Source organism: Leucopleurus acutus (genome assembly GCF_964270905.1).
Source record: "Leucopleurus acutus genome assembly, chromosome: X".
NCBI lineage: Eukaryota > Metazoa > Chordata > Mammalia > Artiodactyla > Delphinidae > Leucopleurus > Leucopleurus acutus.
Genome location: NC_139148.1, coordinates 116,977,394 through 116,995,568, shown reverse-complemented (window position 1 = coordinate 116,995,568; position 18,175 = coordinate 116,977,394). Strand labels below are relative to the sequence as shown.

General features: G+C 39.0%; 1 protein-coding gene across 1 annotated transcript; it reads right to left on the bottom strand.

Annotated features, from left to right (window-relative positions):
- Positions 1 to 1,751: 1,751 nt before the first annotated feature.
- HTATSF1 (HIV-1 Tat specific factor 1) lies at positions 1,752 to 17,812 on the bottom strand. The gene is made up of 10 exons (XM_082864044.1): positions 17,626 to 17,812; positions 17,221 to 17,458; positions 15,347 to 15,527; positions 14,634 to 14,681; positions 14,009 to 14,163; positions 11,838 to 12,001; positions 10,385 to 10,484; positions 5,054 to 5,143; positions 3,990 to 4,127; positions 1,752 to 3,453 (listed from the first exon to the last, which is right to left on the bottom strand). Exons 2-10 carry the CDS (start codon positions 17,401 to 17,403, stop codon positions 2,212 to 2,214), a joined length of 2,301 nt encoding a protein of 766 aa, XP_082720170.1. The 5' UTR covers positions 17,404 to 17,458; positions 17,626 to 17,812; the 3' UTR covers positions 1,752 to 2,211.
- Positions 17,813 to 18,175: the final 363 nt, after the last annotated feature.

The following is an 18,175-nucleotide window of genomic DNA, read 5'->3' as shown; positions in this document are numbered from 1 at the left end:
TCCTGGACCAGGGATTGAACCTGGGCCTCAGCAGTGAAAGCACCAAATACTAACCACTAGACCACCAGGGAACTCCCAAGAGCACTTCTTGGCATTATTTGAGAAAGGTATATTCAGAAAACTAGCTAACTCCCACCTTTTCTCCAAGCCTCAGAATCACCAAATAATTTACATCAGAAGATTCCACTCTAAAAAGGAAGAGGTAGTGGCTTCCAGATTGGCCAGATTTGACAACGCAGGGCTCGAGAAAGAGCCCAGAGTTACTGGAGAAGGAGAGATCCTTGGAACAAATTACTCCAATTTTGCTGTCGGGTTTCTTTTGTAGAAACTAGTAATGATTTCAAAGATTTCATTAATATTGTCTAGACCAGTAATATTCTTACCTGCTAACATGAAGTTTCAGGTATGTTCCTATACAAGGTACTTGTAGACTCAGAGGGCAGAGCGTTCAAGCCTTTGAAAGGCATCTCTGAAGCAACTTCTGGTTCATACACTCAGGGTTGAATACATTATTTGAAATTTATATATATAGTCTTAAGGAGCATTGCTCCTTAGAAACTGTCGGGTAATTGCTGAGCATTGCTGTGCTTACAATCCACCCGTACATTTCAATTTTCTTTTGATTAACAAGATGTATTGTTGCTCCACCATAAATTCCATTTTCAGGACCGATAAAACCTGATTGCTTAGAAAACAGGTGTTTCATGACTCTTAACGTCTGCTCATCAATATCACCTTGTAAATTATTTACCATTTTACAGCTGTTTGTGACTTTTGCTCCAGGGTGTTTATATGAAAAGAGCATGAGTACTTGATATCAACCAAACTAATGAGCAGGGGAAAAGAAGTTAGACTGAAAACGGCCTCCTTCTGACAGGCCTGGAGCTAATTTATGTTGTAGTTATGTGTTCCAACCACTGTGTATGGAAGATAAAGCATTCTTACCCTTTCGTTTAGAAAACCAATTTGCCAACAAATTACAATAAATTGTAGTAAAACACAATAAATACAGTGTTTAAATGCTTCTGGCTTATCTTCAAAGGGAACACTATTTTGGTTTGCAGTTTTTCTATGTTTAACTTTCTTCACCTCTTTTACTGATTTATCCCTGGTGAAAAGCCTAAAGATTTCTAATAGACCCCAGACATCAACTAAAACATTCTCAGAACGCTGTCCTGAAGTATAAGAACTCTTTTCTGTCTATGGAGGGTAATGATTACACTGACAGACGGTATAATGAGAAAGCACCAATGCAGTTTATTTTAATTCTTCTAGTTTATGAGAATAACTTCTTAATGCTACATCAGAAGTCAATTCACCAATACTGAATTTGGAAAGCACAGTCAAGAAAGACCCAAATTTTTATTGGGACTACACAACTTAGCAGATACTAGATACCATGATTCTAGAACAAAATCAAAAGCAAAAATCTGAAATATGCATGACAAAGTTCTTAAACTCCAGGGGATCCATGAACCACCCCAAACTGTATACAAAAGATTGTGTAGTGCATGCATAGATTTTTCTGGGCAAAGGTCCTGTAACTTTAATCAGCTTCTAGAGGGGCCCAAACAGTACACGGGAGAATTCTGATTTCCTCTGTATTTTCAATAATGGAAGCTGTGGACCTTGGGAAGTTTACTTTTGCAATTTTCATGGCAAGAGGGTAGAAAAGAAAAATAAAAGTAACTTGCGAGGACCGGGCAGGGAAAAACTCCGAAGTGTTCTTTACTTCATAAGTTTTAGTAACATGTTCTGGTTTAGAGAGGGGAAATGGGGACATCAGTGGTAACATCATAAGCTGAAGCAAGGAGACTCCTACAGGGATTTTTCAGGTCCTTAGAAAAACCAAACCTTAGTATGAATAAAGCAATAGCAAGAATGAAAAATGCAATTTAACTCAGGTCTAATTTTCTGTTTCTGCATATTAACAACTTATTTTTAATTTCTGAATATCACAAACTTCAATCAGAATATTTTAAAAAATATTATTCTGCATGCACTTAACCAATATGACAAAAGACAAGAATCCAGTTGACTTGTTCACATATATTTAAAATCGGCCAGTACAGATAATCACGAACACTTCACTGCATTGATCTGAGGGCATCCTACCTCTATGCACACGTTCATGTAACACTACTAGTAATTACCCTGGAGCAGAGGCAAAACGGAGATGGAGGAATCACCCTACAAAGCAAGTTTAAGGGATTAAACGTCATCGTCGTCTTCGTCGTCGTCATCACTACTGAGGACAAAGCTGCTGCCTGTGGACAGGGGCCCTTCCTCCTTAACATTCCCTGAATCACCCACAGTCCCTCTCTCATCGGAATCTTCAAACAAATTGTCACTGGCATCGTCATCAAACAACTTCTCGTTGGAATCATCATCTTCGAACATCTTTTCATCTGTGTCTTCATCTTCCTTTACATCTGCATCTTCCTCATCTTCTTTTCCATCTGAATCTTCAAACACCTTTTCATCTGCATCGTCTTCTTTGTCCTTTTCAACCACATCTTCCAGCCCCTTTTCTTCTGCAACTTCTTTGTCCTCTTTTTCATCCGACTCGTCGTCAAATACTTTTTCATACACATCTTCCTCTTCTTCCTTCTCATCTGACTCTTCGTCAAACTCCTTCTCAGAGCCTTCTTCATCAAACATTTTCCCAGAGCTGTCATCTTCGAATTCTGATTTTTCAGAGTTATTTTCTTCTACCTCTTTCTCAAGAATGTTTTCATTAAGTTCCTTCTCCGAGCCCTCTTCCTCAAAACCTTTCTCAAGGCCGTTTTCTTCTAACTCTTTTTCGGAGTCGTCTTCAAACTGCTTTTCCGAGCACTCTTCAGACCCTTGTTCTGAGCTGCCATCTTCAGCCGCCTTCTGGGGGCTGGCCTCCTCCTCAGGCTCCTGCTCAAGGCTGTTCCCATCAGGATCTGTTTTGAGTCTCTTCTTTTTGGGCTCTCTTTCTGCACCATTCTCTTTCGACTCTTTTTTAGGACTACCCTCTTCATGCTCTTTCTCGGGGCTACGTTCTCCGGACTCTCTGTCGGGGAAGTCTTCTTCACGCGCTCTTTTGGGACAGCCTTCCTCAAACTCTCTTTTGAGGCAGCTCTCTTCAGATTCTTTTTGGGGACAGCCTTTTTCAGCCTCTTTTTCAGGGCCACTTTCTTTAGCATCTTTTTCAGAAGGAGCTTCTTCAACTTCTCCCCCATCTTCTGTTTTTTCAAACTTCTTTTCATCTATAGGTTCTTCAAATGCCATTTCAGTTGCGGCTTCTTGAACATTCGTTTGAGATGTGCAAGGGTGCTCTGAAAAATGCCTCATTCTAGAAGGCCCCACCCTTTCTGGAGCCCAGACGGAATCTGAACGCTGAAGGCCTCTGTTGGCTTCGGGAGTGTTGAGGAAAACCTCCCATCCTCTCAGCCTTTCCTCCCTTTCTCTCGTGGTCTCCTCCACCTGTGTACACATGGAAAGTGCCGTTAAAATATGTTTTAGGCCAAAAGGAATAACAGCGTCTCTGAACATTTCTAATATCACCGGAAGTACTCTGATTTTATAAGGTATCACTTTTAGGAAATTAAAGCAATTCCCTATCTTCAGTTTCCAACACTTTACATCTTGATTTACTAGAGTTGACCTTAAGATCATTTAAATGAACGCCTAATACCACAGCACTGCAGAAATGTCTCATCAATTAAAAAGTTAATAACTGAACTGTCTGTACTTTACAAGACAGAAAGGAAGAGAAGCGCTTTAATTTGTTCTTCTCTTATTGCTATCCTGAGCAAGCCTCAAGACTTATAAACTGATTTCAGACTTATAAGCTGAAAGACTGAAACATTTTTCTTTCCGTACTCTGAATATAAAGGATTATTTAAAAGAAGTACTGTTAAACAGATTAAACAGAACTTAAAACTTATGTGAAAAACTGCTAGATCAGTATTTGTTGGTAACGAAACAACTCATGTGCCCTTGACAGTTGCAGAACTCACCTGATAATCTGTAGTCCCATCCCACACTTGGGCAGTGATTTGACGGCCACCAAACCACCTTCCATTGAGGGTCTGAATACAATAATCAGCTTCCTCCGGATCCCTAAAGGACACAGAGGCCACACCATCAGGGTGTCTCTAGAAAGACAAGGAAGAAAAAGAAGGAATGAATGAGAACATTTAAAGTAAAACATATACATTTGACAAAGTAAGGAAGTAGTGTTCCTTCTGGTCATTTGAGCTAAAGATTTTACGTATGAAGTCTTTCTTCCTTTTTACTGCAGCCAGTAACACGCAGCTAGCTGCTTCTTCAGCTTAACATTGTCTAGCAAAAACCAAGCATGATATCCTTGGAAATGTTCCTGCTGATAACACTAACGAGATGCAGAACAGTACGGCTGTTAAGAATGTGGACTCTGAAGCTGAATAGCCCTGGGATTAAATCCTGGCTCTGCCGCTTACCAGCTGAATGGCCTTGGGCAAGGTGCTCAATCTCGAAATTTGCTCATCTGTAAAACGGCTAACTAAATAAAGTGGGTAAAATAGCGCCTACCTACCTCAGAGGATTCGGAGGACTAATGAGCTAACATGTAAAGCAGCTGTAGTATGCAATCGATAAATGGGGACTCTCTTAATTATTATGTGTTGATTCTGGATGTAAAAAAAAGGTGAAAAGGGGAACATACAGGAGAGTATTTTTCTTGATTGTTCTTCTCCAAATATGGAAGAAGAAATAATTCAGAAAGAGGGGGAGATGTGGCCAAATAGGGAACCATAAGGTCTCATACATGTCTCTTATACTTTTTTTTCACCTGATCATAAACTCTAGAGTGATGATAAAGGAAAATAACCAAGGGATATCACGTCTATCAAAGCCTTCACTTGTAATCCATGTTCATCTAATTATGCTATCTAATACTGCTTACAGATGACTACCACTAGACAGCAGACCTACTACATAAAAACATTTATGTAAAATTTGGAGGCATACTGGTATTTGGTAATAACTTATTAAAATGGAAGAAAATTGCTTTAGAAATCATTTGTCCAAGCCATGAACTTACATCAAAGAGGAGGAGCCTCCTAACTTGTCCAAACTTCGAACATTCCACCCGAAGGTCTTCTCTGATCTCGTTCAGCACCAGTGGATCATCCTGCAAAAACACACTTGATTAAAATGGGCTTGCCCCCTTCTTTAAGTATAAACCCTGAGAATCAAATTTCTTACTTTGACGAACCAACAAATAAAAAAAGGTTTTGCTTAAGGTTAGTTGTTTGTCTGCAGTCTACAAAATTAAAAAAAAATCAAAGTTAAAAATGAAGTTAGACTACCACAGCTGCTGCTACTACTATAGGTCTGCCCTGCTTTAAGATGGGGAATGGGCAAGTATGGTACGCAGCACTAGGGGTGTGCAGTGGCAAAGGAGAGGGAAGGGAAGTGTCACTGGAAATCACAAATAACAGCAGCTGAAGCAGGTGAAGTCCTGTGGCACATATTAAGTCAGAGACTGCTAATTCCTATGTTCTGCACCGGCATCACGATGACTGTACCGATGAGGAAACTTTATTTTGTGTTTTGCATAGATTCCTATTTACAGAAATGTTGTAACGGGGGGACATATATCCCTTTCATTGACTAAGTGTTTTAAGATTATTCTTTGTGCTTCCACGATTCTATTTTAACTCACAGTGTAAACCTCCCCCATAAGGGTTCCTGTTCATCTTGCCTCCAAGTCCCAATGCATGAAAAAGGCTCATAAAATGTTATGTCATCAACTTGAATTTCAACTACATACAAATATAAACGAGGATATCCTACCTACAAATTTCTAATGAAGCAGACTTACACTTTTTAGGAAACATATGAATTTGTCTATCTCACAGGTTTGTATGTTCCTCACCAACTAAAGAGAACAGCAAAACATGAGAAGTGGCTTCTCCTTCCTAAAGTTTTGTCAAAAGGCAAAAATAAACAACTGGTAGGCAGTTACTGAAATCAAATTTAAAATAAAAGCTATCAAATCCTATAAATCTGAAGCTTCTAAGAGCACAGCTGGCAGGACCCTGGATTTCTCCCACTTCTAAGATCTAACTGTGGAGAATGTGCCGATTTGCTTTACAGAAAATTCTCAGGCCTGAGAGGAATGGGGATGGAGCGTAAACTCCATGTGCTCCGGTGGTAAAGTCATATGGTGGCTTTTACGGGGGTATATGTGTGGGGGTAGCTCCTATCAGACTGTGAGCTTTCCGCAGGCAGGAATCTCCTTTGACTGAATTTTGAATACCTTACAGAACACAGTGCAGTCTTTCACGCAATGAATAGTCAATAAAAGCTTTTTCGGAGTTTGATAAACTGTTCCTAATAACTCCATTTTATCTACCAAGGGAAATCAGGGTTATATTAAAAACAAACAATAACTGTTTCAAAATATTTAACAAATTTAAGCATGATTCCACTGTAGGGGGAGGGGTGAATTACCATTTTTATTTCTTTATCGAAGTCTCAGTGCCTTTCCTACAAGAATATCAAATTTCAGCCAAGGACTTCCCAGACCTCTGTTTTCATGTTTACCAGCTTGAAAAACAAATATATCTTCACTGTTATATAGTATCATGAGGCTTAAAGATAATAACCCTCTCCCCTGGGAAAAATATCTTTAACCTAGCTAAGCATGAAAATTTTCTAAAGACAACACTTTGCAAGCAACAGACCTGAGACTAAACTCAGACTGAAACACTGAAACTTTCCGCAGTCAACACTTATAATGTTTTTCCAGGGTGGTGTTTTGTTTTCCCAGAAATAAACCGTATTTCTCATTCTTTTCCAAGCTAAACCTACACTGTCCAAGATAGTAGCCACTAACCACACATGGCTACCGAGCACTTGAAATGTGGCTAGTCCAAATTGAGGTGTGCTGCAGGTGTGAAATAAACACCATATTTTGAAAATTTAGTACCAAAGGAGGAAAAAACTTCAATGTAACATAGCTTATTAACATTTTTATGTTACATGTTGAAATTATAATACTGTGGATATATTGGGTTAGATAAAATTCACCATTAAAATTAATTTACCCCGTTTCACGTTGTTTTTGTATTGTGGCTGCTAGAAAAATTTAAATTACACATGTGGCTCACATTATACCTCTATTGGCCAGCGCTAGTATACACAATGAGAAACCTACCTTTGCATCTGAGTTTTGGTTCTTCACCTCTTGGTATTCAAATTTGCCAGGCATGATTTTTTTAAACAAGGCTTTGAATTAAATACTGAAAACCCCTTAAAGTTACATTTAAAATATTAGCCTTCACTGTTCACCCTGATACCAAAGGGTATTTCTAGGTATTTTGGTTCTAACACTAGTCAATTGTCTGGAATAAACATATACAGGTATACCTCAGAGATATTGCATGTTCGGTTCCAGACCAGCGCAATAAAGCAAATATTACAATAAAGCAAGTCACACGAAATTTTTTGGTTTTCCTGCTATGTTTACACTATACTGTAGTCTATTAAGTGTGTGATAGCATTGTATTTAAAAAAGACATGCCTTAATTAAAAAATACTTTGCTAAAAAATGCTAACCATCATCTGAGCCTTCAGCGAGTTGTCACAGTAATAAAGATCACTGATCACAAATCACCATAACAAATATAATAATAATGAAAATGTTTAAACTACTGGGACAATTACCAAAAAAGTGACACAGAGAAATGAAGTGAGCAAATGCTATTGGAAAAATGGCACTGACAGACTTGCTCCATGCAGGGTTGCTACAAAAACTTCAATTTGTAAAAATAAAAAAAAAGCAGTATCTGCAAAGCGCAATTAAGCGAAGCACAGTGAAACAAGGTGTGCCTGTATTCCACCCCACAAAATCTGATTTCTTTCTGACACCCCGGTTACCTGACAATTCAGTTTTTGTCTTCTACTACAAACCTCAATGCTGATCTGTTCTTTAGATTCATATGGAATCTCTGGACAAATCAAACACTCCCCAAAAAGGTCCAATGAAAGCAGTTTTCCAGTTGAACACCTCTATCCAGAGTTATATAATGTCTACACAAGCGTTGCCCAACAGAACTTTCTGTGTTCACAGAAGTGAATACTCCATTATCCAATATGGTAGCTATTAGCCACACGTGGCTAATACACCTGAGGAATTAAATTTTCATTTTATTTCACTTCAGTTAATTTAAATTTAACCACATGTGGCTAGAGTCTAGCATACTGGACAGTCTGCTACAGTGATGCACTTTTACATTCAGGCCCATGAGACACTGAGCAAAAAATCAAGACTTCTGACAGGCTCTCATCAAACTCGTCAGACCACACAAGACCAGTCAGATGGGCAAACAAGGACAGCATCAAGGGTTTCTCTGCCCGTGAACTCTGAAGCCCATCTCTGTGCTCCCAGCCCCTGTGGTGCAGCCATCTGAAAACTTTCCTTCATTTGCAAAGATGCTAAAGAGAAAATGTTTTCTTCCTTGAGTGGATGAAAACACTCTGCCTTGTGAGTAAAAAGGGTTTCATTCAATCATTCTCTCACTTTTTCTTCCTATAAATACTGAAGGCCTACTATGTGCCAATGATTCTAAGCACCGGGCATATAATAGCAAACCAGGTAGACAAGAGCCCCAGCTTTCATGGAGCTCACATTCTAACGGAGAAGATCCAGTTATTTCAGATAATAATAAATGCTATGAATAAAATAAAACAGGGTTAATATAAAGGTTCTATAACTCCAAAGTTTATATTAAACCAATAAAGGTTTTTTTCTTTAAGCTATCAAGAATTTACAAGCATGAAACTTTTATCTTTAAAAATATCCACTGGAGGAAATTCGTGGGAAGTCAAGGAAGAATAAATGCGGCTTTTTGGAGGAAAGAATATTTGTTAAGCTAGGAAAAATTAAGTGAGCCCAGGGTGATAGCTAGACTTAAATTAGGGTCTCAACGAGCAAAGGCAGGAGGCAGAAACACGTAAAGGCAATTGCACAATACACTTCAACTTGCACAGGGCCCAGATACTTAATGAATTAAGTTTGCATTTATATTCATGTCCAAGTGTTAGGAGTATGGAATGTTGTGAATCAAGGATCTCAAGTCACAGAAAGTAATAGGTCACCTAATTAAAAAACCAATTATCTACCAGGGAAATAAAATGTAGGTGAATCACAGAAAATTCTGGAGTTGTACCCAGTAGACTAGACACCATGATCCATCTATGCATGCCTTTCAAAGTCCCACCTGGCAGGGATAGCATTTCAAAAAGCATCTAGTGTGCATGTATATATGTGTATTTTTTAAACATGTTTCATTATCACTGCAACTCTAAAGCAGCTCTGCCGTATTTCAAGATGCTTCAGGATTCTAGTCAGAAGAGACACCAAACAGTATAAATAGTCCACAGGTATCTTCCCAATGACCTCAAAAGACACAGACTCTACATGTGCATGGTAAACCCTATCACATCACTATCTGCAGAGATGGAGTTCAACAGACAATTCTGGTGTCCTCTCTAAGGGGGGTAAAATGACACTGTCATTCTAAATCTGCTTAACTGCACAAAAGGAACAAGAGTGGGCCTTGGGCGCAACTAGATCATTTGTAAACCATCTGAAATTTTACATTATGAACATTTTTTTCTTATGTGTAATTTGTTATCATTAATTTCAGAAGTCAGGCAGAGAATAAAGAATTCTTCTTCCATGAACGATCCCATCGGTCTAGGCCAAAACACAGAGATAAGGACAAGAGGCAGAACGTAACACAAGGTACCCTGATGGTAATTAATATTCCTTAAACCTCTCTAGTAGCTCTTCCTCCTTTATTCACATTTATTTGCTGTTCCTAGAATCTTACATGGACACCAATTATTACAAAGTCCTCTTAATAGCCACTAAAGAGTTTTGTAAAGATTAGGTCCTAAAAAAACAACCTTCGCTACTCAAATGTCAGGGGCTGTATTTCATTAACCTAAGGTTTTTTAAGGATCAAACTTTTAGCACTAAAGTGAAGTTTTCAATTCCAAGTGTGAAACTGGTCCTCCCCACCAAAATCAGCCTGCAATGTTGAACTGCACTCAAAATCCACAAGCGACTCCCATAAATCTTTTAAAGTTTATATTTTTAATCATTTCCCATACCAAGTAGCTGCTGTTTGGGGCCACGGTACAGGTATTAGACAGGTTTACCTGCGATACGATTAAAAGAATGCTGGGTTAAACCTGGGAAAATCTGAAACCTTCAGTTGATTCTTGGTATCATCTTCCGATCCTGAAGACTAGATGAACGTGCAGGATGTGACATGAGAAAGATGGGGTGAGGCAAACTTTGGGCTCCCTTGAAAGAAAGCATATCTATGTTTCTATCAGTAAGAACACTGCTTCCTACCTCAAAATCTATAGGATGAAACATATTTCTGATGATGACAACTCGCTCGTGGCGCAGTCGGGACGGGCCAGCTCTTTTCTCAGGTCTCCAATCCAACTGCCTAATGCGACAAAGCGGGAACAAGAAGCTGTGAATTTTGTTTCAGACTTGTCAGAGCGAAAAAAAAAAAAAAAGAGCAGTTAAATAATCCTTTATTGAGCACTTAAATAGTGATAATTATCTGATTCCAAAACAACAATGTGTATTTTAGTCACAGCTCCGTTACAACTTTCTGAATCAAAATAATGGGCAGGTGAAAGATGGACCCAGTATCTGAAATCCCCAGAATATATATATATTTTTCAGAACTGCTGGCTGGTTACAAACATTCCAATGAGACTTCTGAAAAATTGCTAATTATTTAGTATCTATGACTATCTAGGAAGAGACACTGAGGCCAAGAAAATGTTCAAATTGTATTGGTTTTTAGGTATTTTACGATTATAAAGAACAAACTGCATTAAAATATGTAAAACTACTCACTCTTTGTTACTATCTTAAAATCTTACTGATTTGTTTATAAAAATTTTAGGTATCTATTTTAACGATTCCTGTAAAAACTATAGACATCAGAACTAAATGCTTCTTTGATCATTTTATCATTAGTTTAAGCACAGTGTTAGAAGTGTTATTAGAATTCACTCTGATAAAAGTACTTATCATTTTGACTCATTTCTTAAAACCAGCATATTTCAAAAGACATTAAATAAAGGGAATAATAGAAACTTGATGACTTGTATATACTACACACAACCACACAGTACATGATAAAACGATAAAACCTATCATTTCTAATTTCTAACTCCTACTAACAAACCTGTATGTAAAAATTTAGCTCCTGGTGTAGCTGATTCTAGCCACATGAAAAATGAACTAATGGCTCCAGTATATAAACCTAAACCATCTTACTTAATCTGATGTTTAACATTTTCTGTAGAGATGGCTTTCTTATTTCATTTAAGCCCATGTTATATTAAAAATGAATACCCCAGAAAACAAAACACCACCACTGCCAAATCATCCTATTACGCAGATTACTGAGGGTTTCCGATGATCTAATGAAATTTTTTTTTAATTTTTATTTTATATTGGAGGATAGTTGATTTACAGTGTTGTGTTAGTTTCAGGTGTATAGCAAATAAAATTCTTTAAAAATAATCTGTAGGCATACTTGATGGAACAAAACTAGGTGGTTATCGGGAGGGTGGGAGAGAGACGCAAGAGGGAGGGGATATGGGGCTATATGTATACGTATAGCTGATTCACTTTGTTATACTGCAGAAACTAACACACCATTGTAAAGAAATTATACTCCAATAAAGACGTTAAGAAAAAAAACTAGGTGGTTATTACCAAAAGTATACTCTAGGATATTTATACAAAATCTTTCAAAATGGAAAAAAAAAACACAAACTTTTGTTGCATAGACAGCTTTTTCTTGTAGTCTTTGCACTTCTTTTTCTTCTTTGAGGCGTCATATTCCCCTTTCAGTTGAAACTTTGCCACCTCCACATGTAATTTGTAGCCTCTAATTTCATCGTCATCCAAAAGTTTTAATGCAAGATCCACAGATTCTCTCTTTGTAAAGGGAAAGCAAGTTACAGTCAGTCACACACTGAAATGAAACTTCAGCAGGAGTGTTTTAGATGAATGATGACTATACATAAAGTAAAGATTTAAATGTAACTACCTACATGGGAAAAAAGAACTACAGAAGACGTATCGGAAAATGTGTACTTAAGACATAGCTGTCCCCAACCAGTTATGTGAACCTAGGCAAGTTATTCAAGCTCCCTGAGCCCCAATTTCTTCATCTGTAAAATGGGAATGGAAATGCCTTCTTTGCAGGGTTCTTGACAAATTTAAATGAAACAAGGCACATAAACGATAGTGACTGGCATACAGTAGGTACTCAATAAGATCTACCATTACTGGAATAGTATTTTTGCCTCCTGGAATCTCAATTTCTCCTCTATACAATGAGGTAAATGGACCTGTGTGATTTCCAAGGTGCATTCCAGTTTTAAAATTCTAAAAGTTTCCTACTTAAAAGACTAGATGACTCAAGAAACTGGGAATAGCATAGTCAGCCTTTAATCTTTTGTGTTCACCAATTAAAATGTAGGTCTGTGATATACTGGGAACAAGATGCTTATCTGATAGCTTGAACATTACACACACTTGTGGATTCTGGGTCCTATACAAAGGGGGCAATTGTCAGCTCTACACAGATTCAAAGATCTGAGGACCTGAGGAGAACTCAAAAGGACAACTGAACTCAGCCACGCAATCAAATATGGATCCTGGAACAATTAACTATATTCTTCTGGAACTCAATTTACTGGTTTGGCAATCTTGCATTTTTATGGGTCATAAATTTGACATATCAAGTTTGTCAAAACCCCATTTTTCTCTTCAAAATTTTACAACCCAATCAACCCCCCTAAGAATCTGTTCACAGATTTTTAGTAATCCTTGAAGAACTTATAAAGCATTCAATCTCCTTACATTTGAAAATTACATAAATATCTTCCTATAATGGTTGTACTCATGTGTGATCTCATCATGTTCAAGAACCAGGTCAAAAACCTATCTCCCCCAAAGCTTGTCAACTTAATCTTACCCGCCCTCTGATTACACTGAAATGTTGTACACTTGCAACACACTTGTGATGTTGGTACTGTTGTTTCATCACTTTGATTTTGCTTTGTAATTATTTTCAGGTTCCATGACACATGTACACGCCGTCATTGTGCCCATTTCTTTTGTACCGTGCAGCAATGCATAACACATGCTCCTAAGGGGACAGGTGTTCCAAAAATGATGGCTGCCTTTGGCACTGAGCTTCCCCCCATGCCATTTATGGTATCATGAATAAATAAAGTTCTGCAAATGTCTGTTAATACCACTCTCTCTTCTCTCTCATTCAAAATATATTTTGAAGCAGTAAGCATAAGTTATCACCTTTATGGTCTAATTCAGGGTCAGAAAACTTTTGTAAAGGGCTAGTGAGTAAATATTTTAGGCTGTGTGGGCCCTGTGGTCTGTGTTGCAACCACTCAACTCTGCTGCTGAAATGTGAAAGGAGGTACAGACAAATGTGTGAATGAATCAATGTGGCCCGGTTACAATAAAACTTCATTTACAAAGACAGGCAGTAGGCTGAAGTCTGCCAAACCCTGGTCTAATTCATTCCAATGGGCAAATAAAATGTTACTGGCTTTCTTTTCTCTGTGGATTTTTAGAATGTGTTCTGCATTGATTATATGCATACACTCCTAAAGAGATCTTTGCAGCAAGAATTTTTTTAAGACAAGAGAAGTACCTCGGGCATATGACTTACATAATACCTTGACCTGATAACATATTTTCTTACAAGAGCAAGTGAATAACCTTACCAATGTGATACACACAAGCACAACATGAAACAAGTTTTCTTCACATCCTGTTTTGAATAGCTCTCTCTTGGTTATCATCTATACAAAATTATAGCCCTGGTTCCCGAGTTAAAAATGGAGATAGGAAAATGAAAAAAAAAAAAAAAGAAACGGAGATAGGAGAAACTTACTTGACCACATAACTAACCTTCAAATAACAGCAAAGTCCATCTCCTTTAAGATTTCCTTGATTATCTTTGTAAAGCTTGACCTTAAATTCTTCTGTTTGAGGATCTCTCATAATAATGCCAAACTTGGACATGAGCTGTATAAATTCATCCACTGTAATATCTGGAGGCAAACCTGTGACGTTAGGGGGAAAAAAATTATAAAGGCATCTAAAACAAAGGTGAGCATTACTTAGGGATTCTACCAATTCGAAATCCATAACTTGGATGAGTGCAATTTTGATTTTCTAAAAGTATGTAAAAATCTCACATCTATAGACGTTGAGGAAATGTCATGTTTTAATGTATTCAAATATACATTAAAATCATGCTTTGCTTAGGCCTTGTATCAATGAATCTGAAGGGGCAAACAGCTGTGAGTTACCTAAAGCAGACAGAAAGGATGGCACACAAAGTTACATACACTTAATTTTTCTCAGTTTCATAAAAAAACAACATATTCCTCACTCACGTAAATGGCTGAACAAATAATGACACAACGATACAAAATAGAATTTAGAGAAACTCAAAACTAAAAATCACTATGTGAAAAATCTCAAAATCAAATATTTTCTACTCTAAATGTGGTTAAAAAGGTATACATACCAGAAACATACACATTTGTGTTTCTGCCTTCTTCAACATGAAACCATCCTAAAAATCAAAATCGAATAAATAAATAAAACATATGCCAGAAAAGGTAAGAGTCCCATTATGAAATCCTGACAGTGTGGCAGTTTCTCAAAACTTCTAGAAACTTTTTCTTACCCTTAGAACAAGACAGATTAAATCAAATCACTGTCCAGCTTTCAAAGTATTTGGATCTTTGGACAAGTAATTTGTTTCAGAGCCCAGTCTGAAAAAAGATGGCTAGTTTATCTTGGTTCTTTATGAATCTGATACTACCTTTAAAAAACCTCACCCTTGCGCTGACTTTAGGCCTTGGCGTAAGTTGCTTCTGACTCCAATCTACTGTGTTAGACCTGGCCAAGCTGAAGCAAAATTGACTTCTTGAGTTTAATTAAACTCAAAAAGTACAAAAAAAAATCACCTTACAAACAGAACTTTAGATAATCTCCTAATGACAGCTCTATTTTGCAAAGGAAGAAACTGAGAACTGAACTGAATTGAAAGAGCCCACTGGATGCCCACAGGTTAGTGAGAGAGCCAACATATGAACCCAAATAATAATATTTAAAAAACCCATCTTATGATTCTGTCAAAGCTATTTTATAATTCTCCAAAAAGTAACTATATATACACACACACACTCATATTTTTAATTTTTACACTCATGTTTGAAAACTAAATCCACTTGCCTGATTCACCCTTTCTCTTTTCTCCCCTCTTTTTGGTATCACTGGGTTCGGGGGATTTTCTTTGCGGAGGTTCCTCTGCAGTCCTAGCACTGACATCTTGGACATTCGCAGTAGAACTAGACGCACCATCGTTAGAAAAGCCATAACTGGCCTGATATGTAGCAATAAAATCTTCAGTGATCTAAACAAGAAATTCAGCACACATACATAAATTCAAAAATGATTTCCTCACGCAAAAAGTTTACAGTGTTAAATAACAGCATATTCAGTTATACAACTTAACATACAAGTGTTTCTGTGTAAATGCAAGAGCAGTCACCTTATCTAGAAAACTGCACACAAAATAATAAAAAATTAAGACATGGGTACTTGGGTTATCAGCACAAAAGTCTGAGATACTATTAAAGGCATTTTAAGTTGGCACCTTTTCTAGTTGTTTCATTTGTAAATTACTATCTCTGCAGTCTACTTGACTAAGGCTACAAATAAATATAACAAAGGAAGTATCAGATAACAATAAACAGAATAAAACCAACAGTCAACTAACAATCTAACAACAGGATCAAATTTTCTTTTACTATATGGATGAACAAAAGTATACGTACTCTAAATATTTAAATACCTGTAGGCAGAGAACACAAAAAGGAGAACTCTGATTTGGTGTGTAAAGAATGGGGCTAACAATTATAAAATTAAATGCTATTTTAACACCGTCACTAATTAAATCACATTATCATTTAATGTCAGAACAAATCAAGAACAAATCCCAACTCACATCTATCCTCCTGGCTCTTAGGGAAAAAACACAATTGCACAACAAAAGAAATATAGTTATATCTTCATACCAATCAATGAAAGGCACACACTGGAATGAGGAAAATGTAAAACTTGAAGTTTGAAGAGGTATGGGCTTCCATAACATAAAAAGATAGAGCCACAAATTAATCCATTATCAGACGATTGTTAAAGTACTCCGAAGGCTGAAGAAACCAAATATGCACTCTAGCTGGCACCACCAGCAGCCAAGTGAAATAGTAAGTTTAACAATTCAGAGGGATTGGAACATACACACAAATACAAAGTGGGAAAGAAAAAAGGTGAAATAAATAATTAAAAAATCACACTCAAATTACACAATGGAGACACAGTTTGTATTACTGGCTTGCAAGTCTATTAGTGTGTGATAAGTATCCTTTTTTTCCACCCATACCGTGAGACTTTGATTAACAGGGTACTTTGACCAAAAAGTTTCGAGCCAAGTTTAACATCAGTCATTTTACTTTCAAGCTAAAATAGAATACCTCACAATTTCCAAGTACTCTAAATAAATATGCTCAGATCTTTTCCATCCATATTCTGTGCACCTCTTGTCATATTCCCGTGGTAATATGGTTCAAACATACGTGTCTAGGCACAAAATTTAGTAGGAAAGTAAAAAGAGGTGCAAAGTTCAATCAGTAAAGAATTATCAATTTATCAATTTTTCAAATTAAGAAGCTGAATTTTGCACATAGCACATCAGCTAAACATCTGAATTCCTAGGATAAGTAAGATTGAGACTACGTGAGATTAACATCGACTGAATTTGCTCTTGGTGTTTTTCCTCTTTGCAATAAAAAGCAGTCACCAACTGTAACCTTCATAGATAAAATTTATTAGGCATGGAAAAGGCTTAATAATTAAATTACATTGAAGCCATCTCCCTAAAGATTTCCGTTCCTTTACACGTCGGTTCTGCTACAGACACAACAAAAAGAAACGTCACTATCCAGAGGGGCTCTAACCCAGGACCTCAGCAAAGAAAACGTGAAAGGAGCGCCCCGCGAGGCTGGCCAGGCGGGCCCGCTGCGCATCGGCGCCCGTGCGACTTTTACCTTGGGGAACCAAGCCTTCTTATCCAGGTCCCACTCGTATGGGGTGTCAGTCGGCTGCTGCTGGAAAGAATCGTTTTCTCCACCGGGATCTTTCTCGGTGTCGCCGTCCTCAGAGCCTCCGTACAATTTTTGCATTCGCAACTGCTCATCAAACTCGTCGTTCTCATCCAAGTTGTTGCTCATGTTGCCGACTTAGCCCAGGTGCAGTGTCCGGGAGAGCGAAGAGGCCGAAGTGACGCTGGAGGGGAACAGAGAAAGGGAGGCTGGCCGTGCTCAGCCCGCGCCCCCCCCCCCCCGCCTCCCCGCGGCGCCCCAGCAGCCCCCGGGAAGTCAGGGCCGCTCGCCAGCCGCACCGCCCCCCGCCCACCGCGCGCAGGCGCCGCTGCTCCCGGCCCAGCCGCCCACCTAGCTCGCCCCGCTGGATCTTGACACCGCCACTCGAGCCACAACGCGGCGGGAGCGGGCACAAAGTGCTCTGTGCTCCCCGGCGGCCGATTCTAAGACGACGGCGGGTCCCGCCACAACGTCTGGAAACCGCTTGACAACGGAGGCCCGCTCACGCTGACGCAGTCGCCATTGTTGACGCAGTCGCCATTGTTGACGCGTCGCGACGTCGCGGGTCCCGCAGACACGCCCCCAGTGGCGTCAACAGGCGCCGACGCGGGCAGGCGGCGTGGGGCTCGGGGGGCGGGGCTCGGGGGCGGGGCTCGGGGGTCAGTTCTGCTGCCGGGCGGTGATGCCCAGCTGGGACTTCCTGGCGAGGCGCCTCGGGGCCGTTTGACTCCGCTGGGTCCCCGGTGGGCCGGGAGGGGCCGGGACGAGGCGGTAGCCGAAGGCGTGGGAAGGTTCCCCCTCGGCCGGCTCCGGAGTAGGCGTCGGGGCGGCCGCCATCTTGGGGGAGTGGACAGGGCGGGCGGGACAGGTTTCAGTGCGAGAGAAAGGCGCCCCTCCTTCG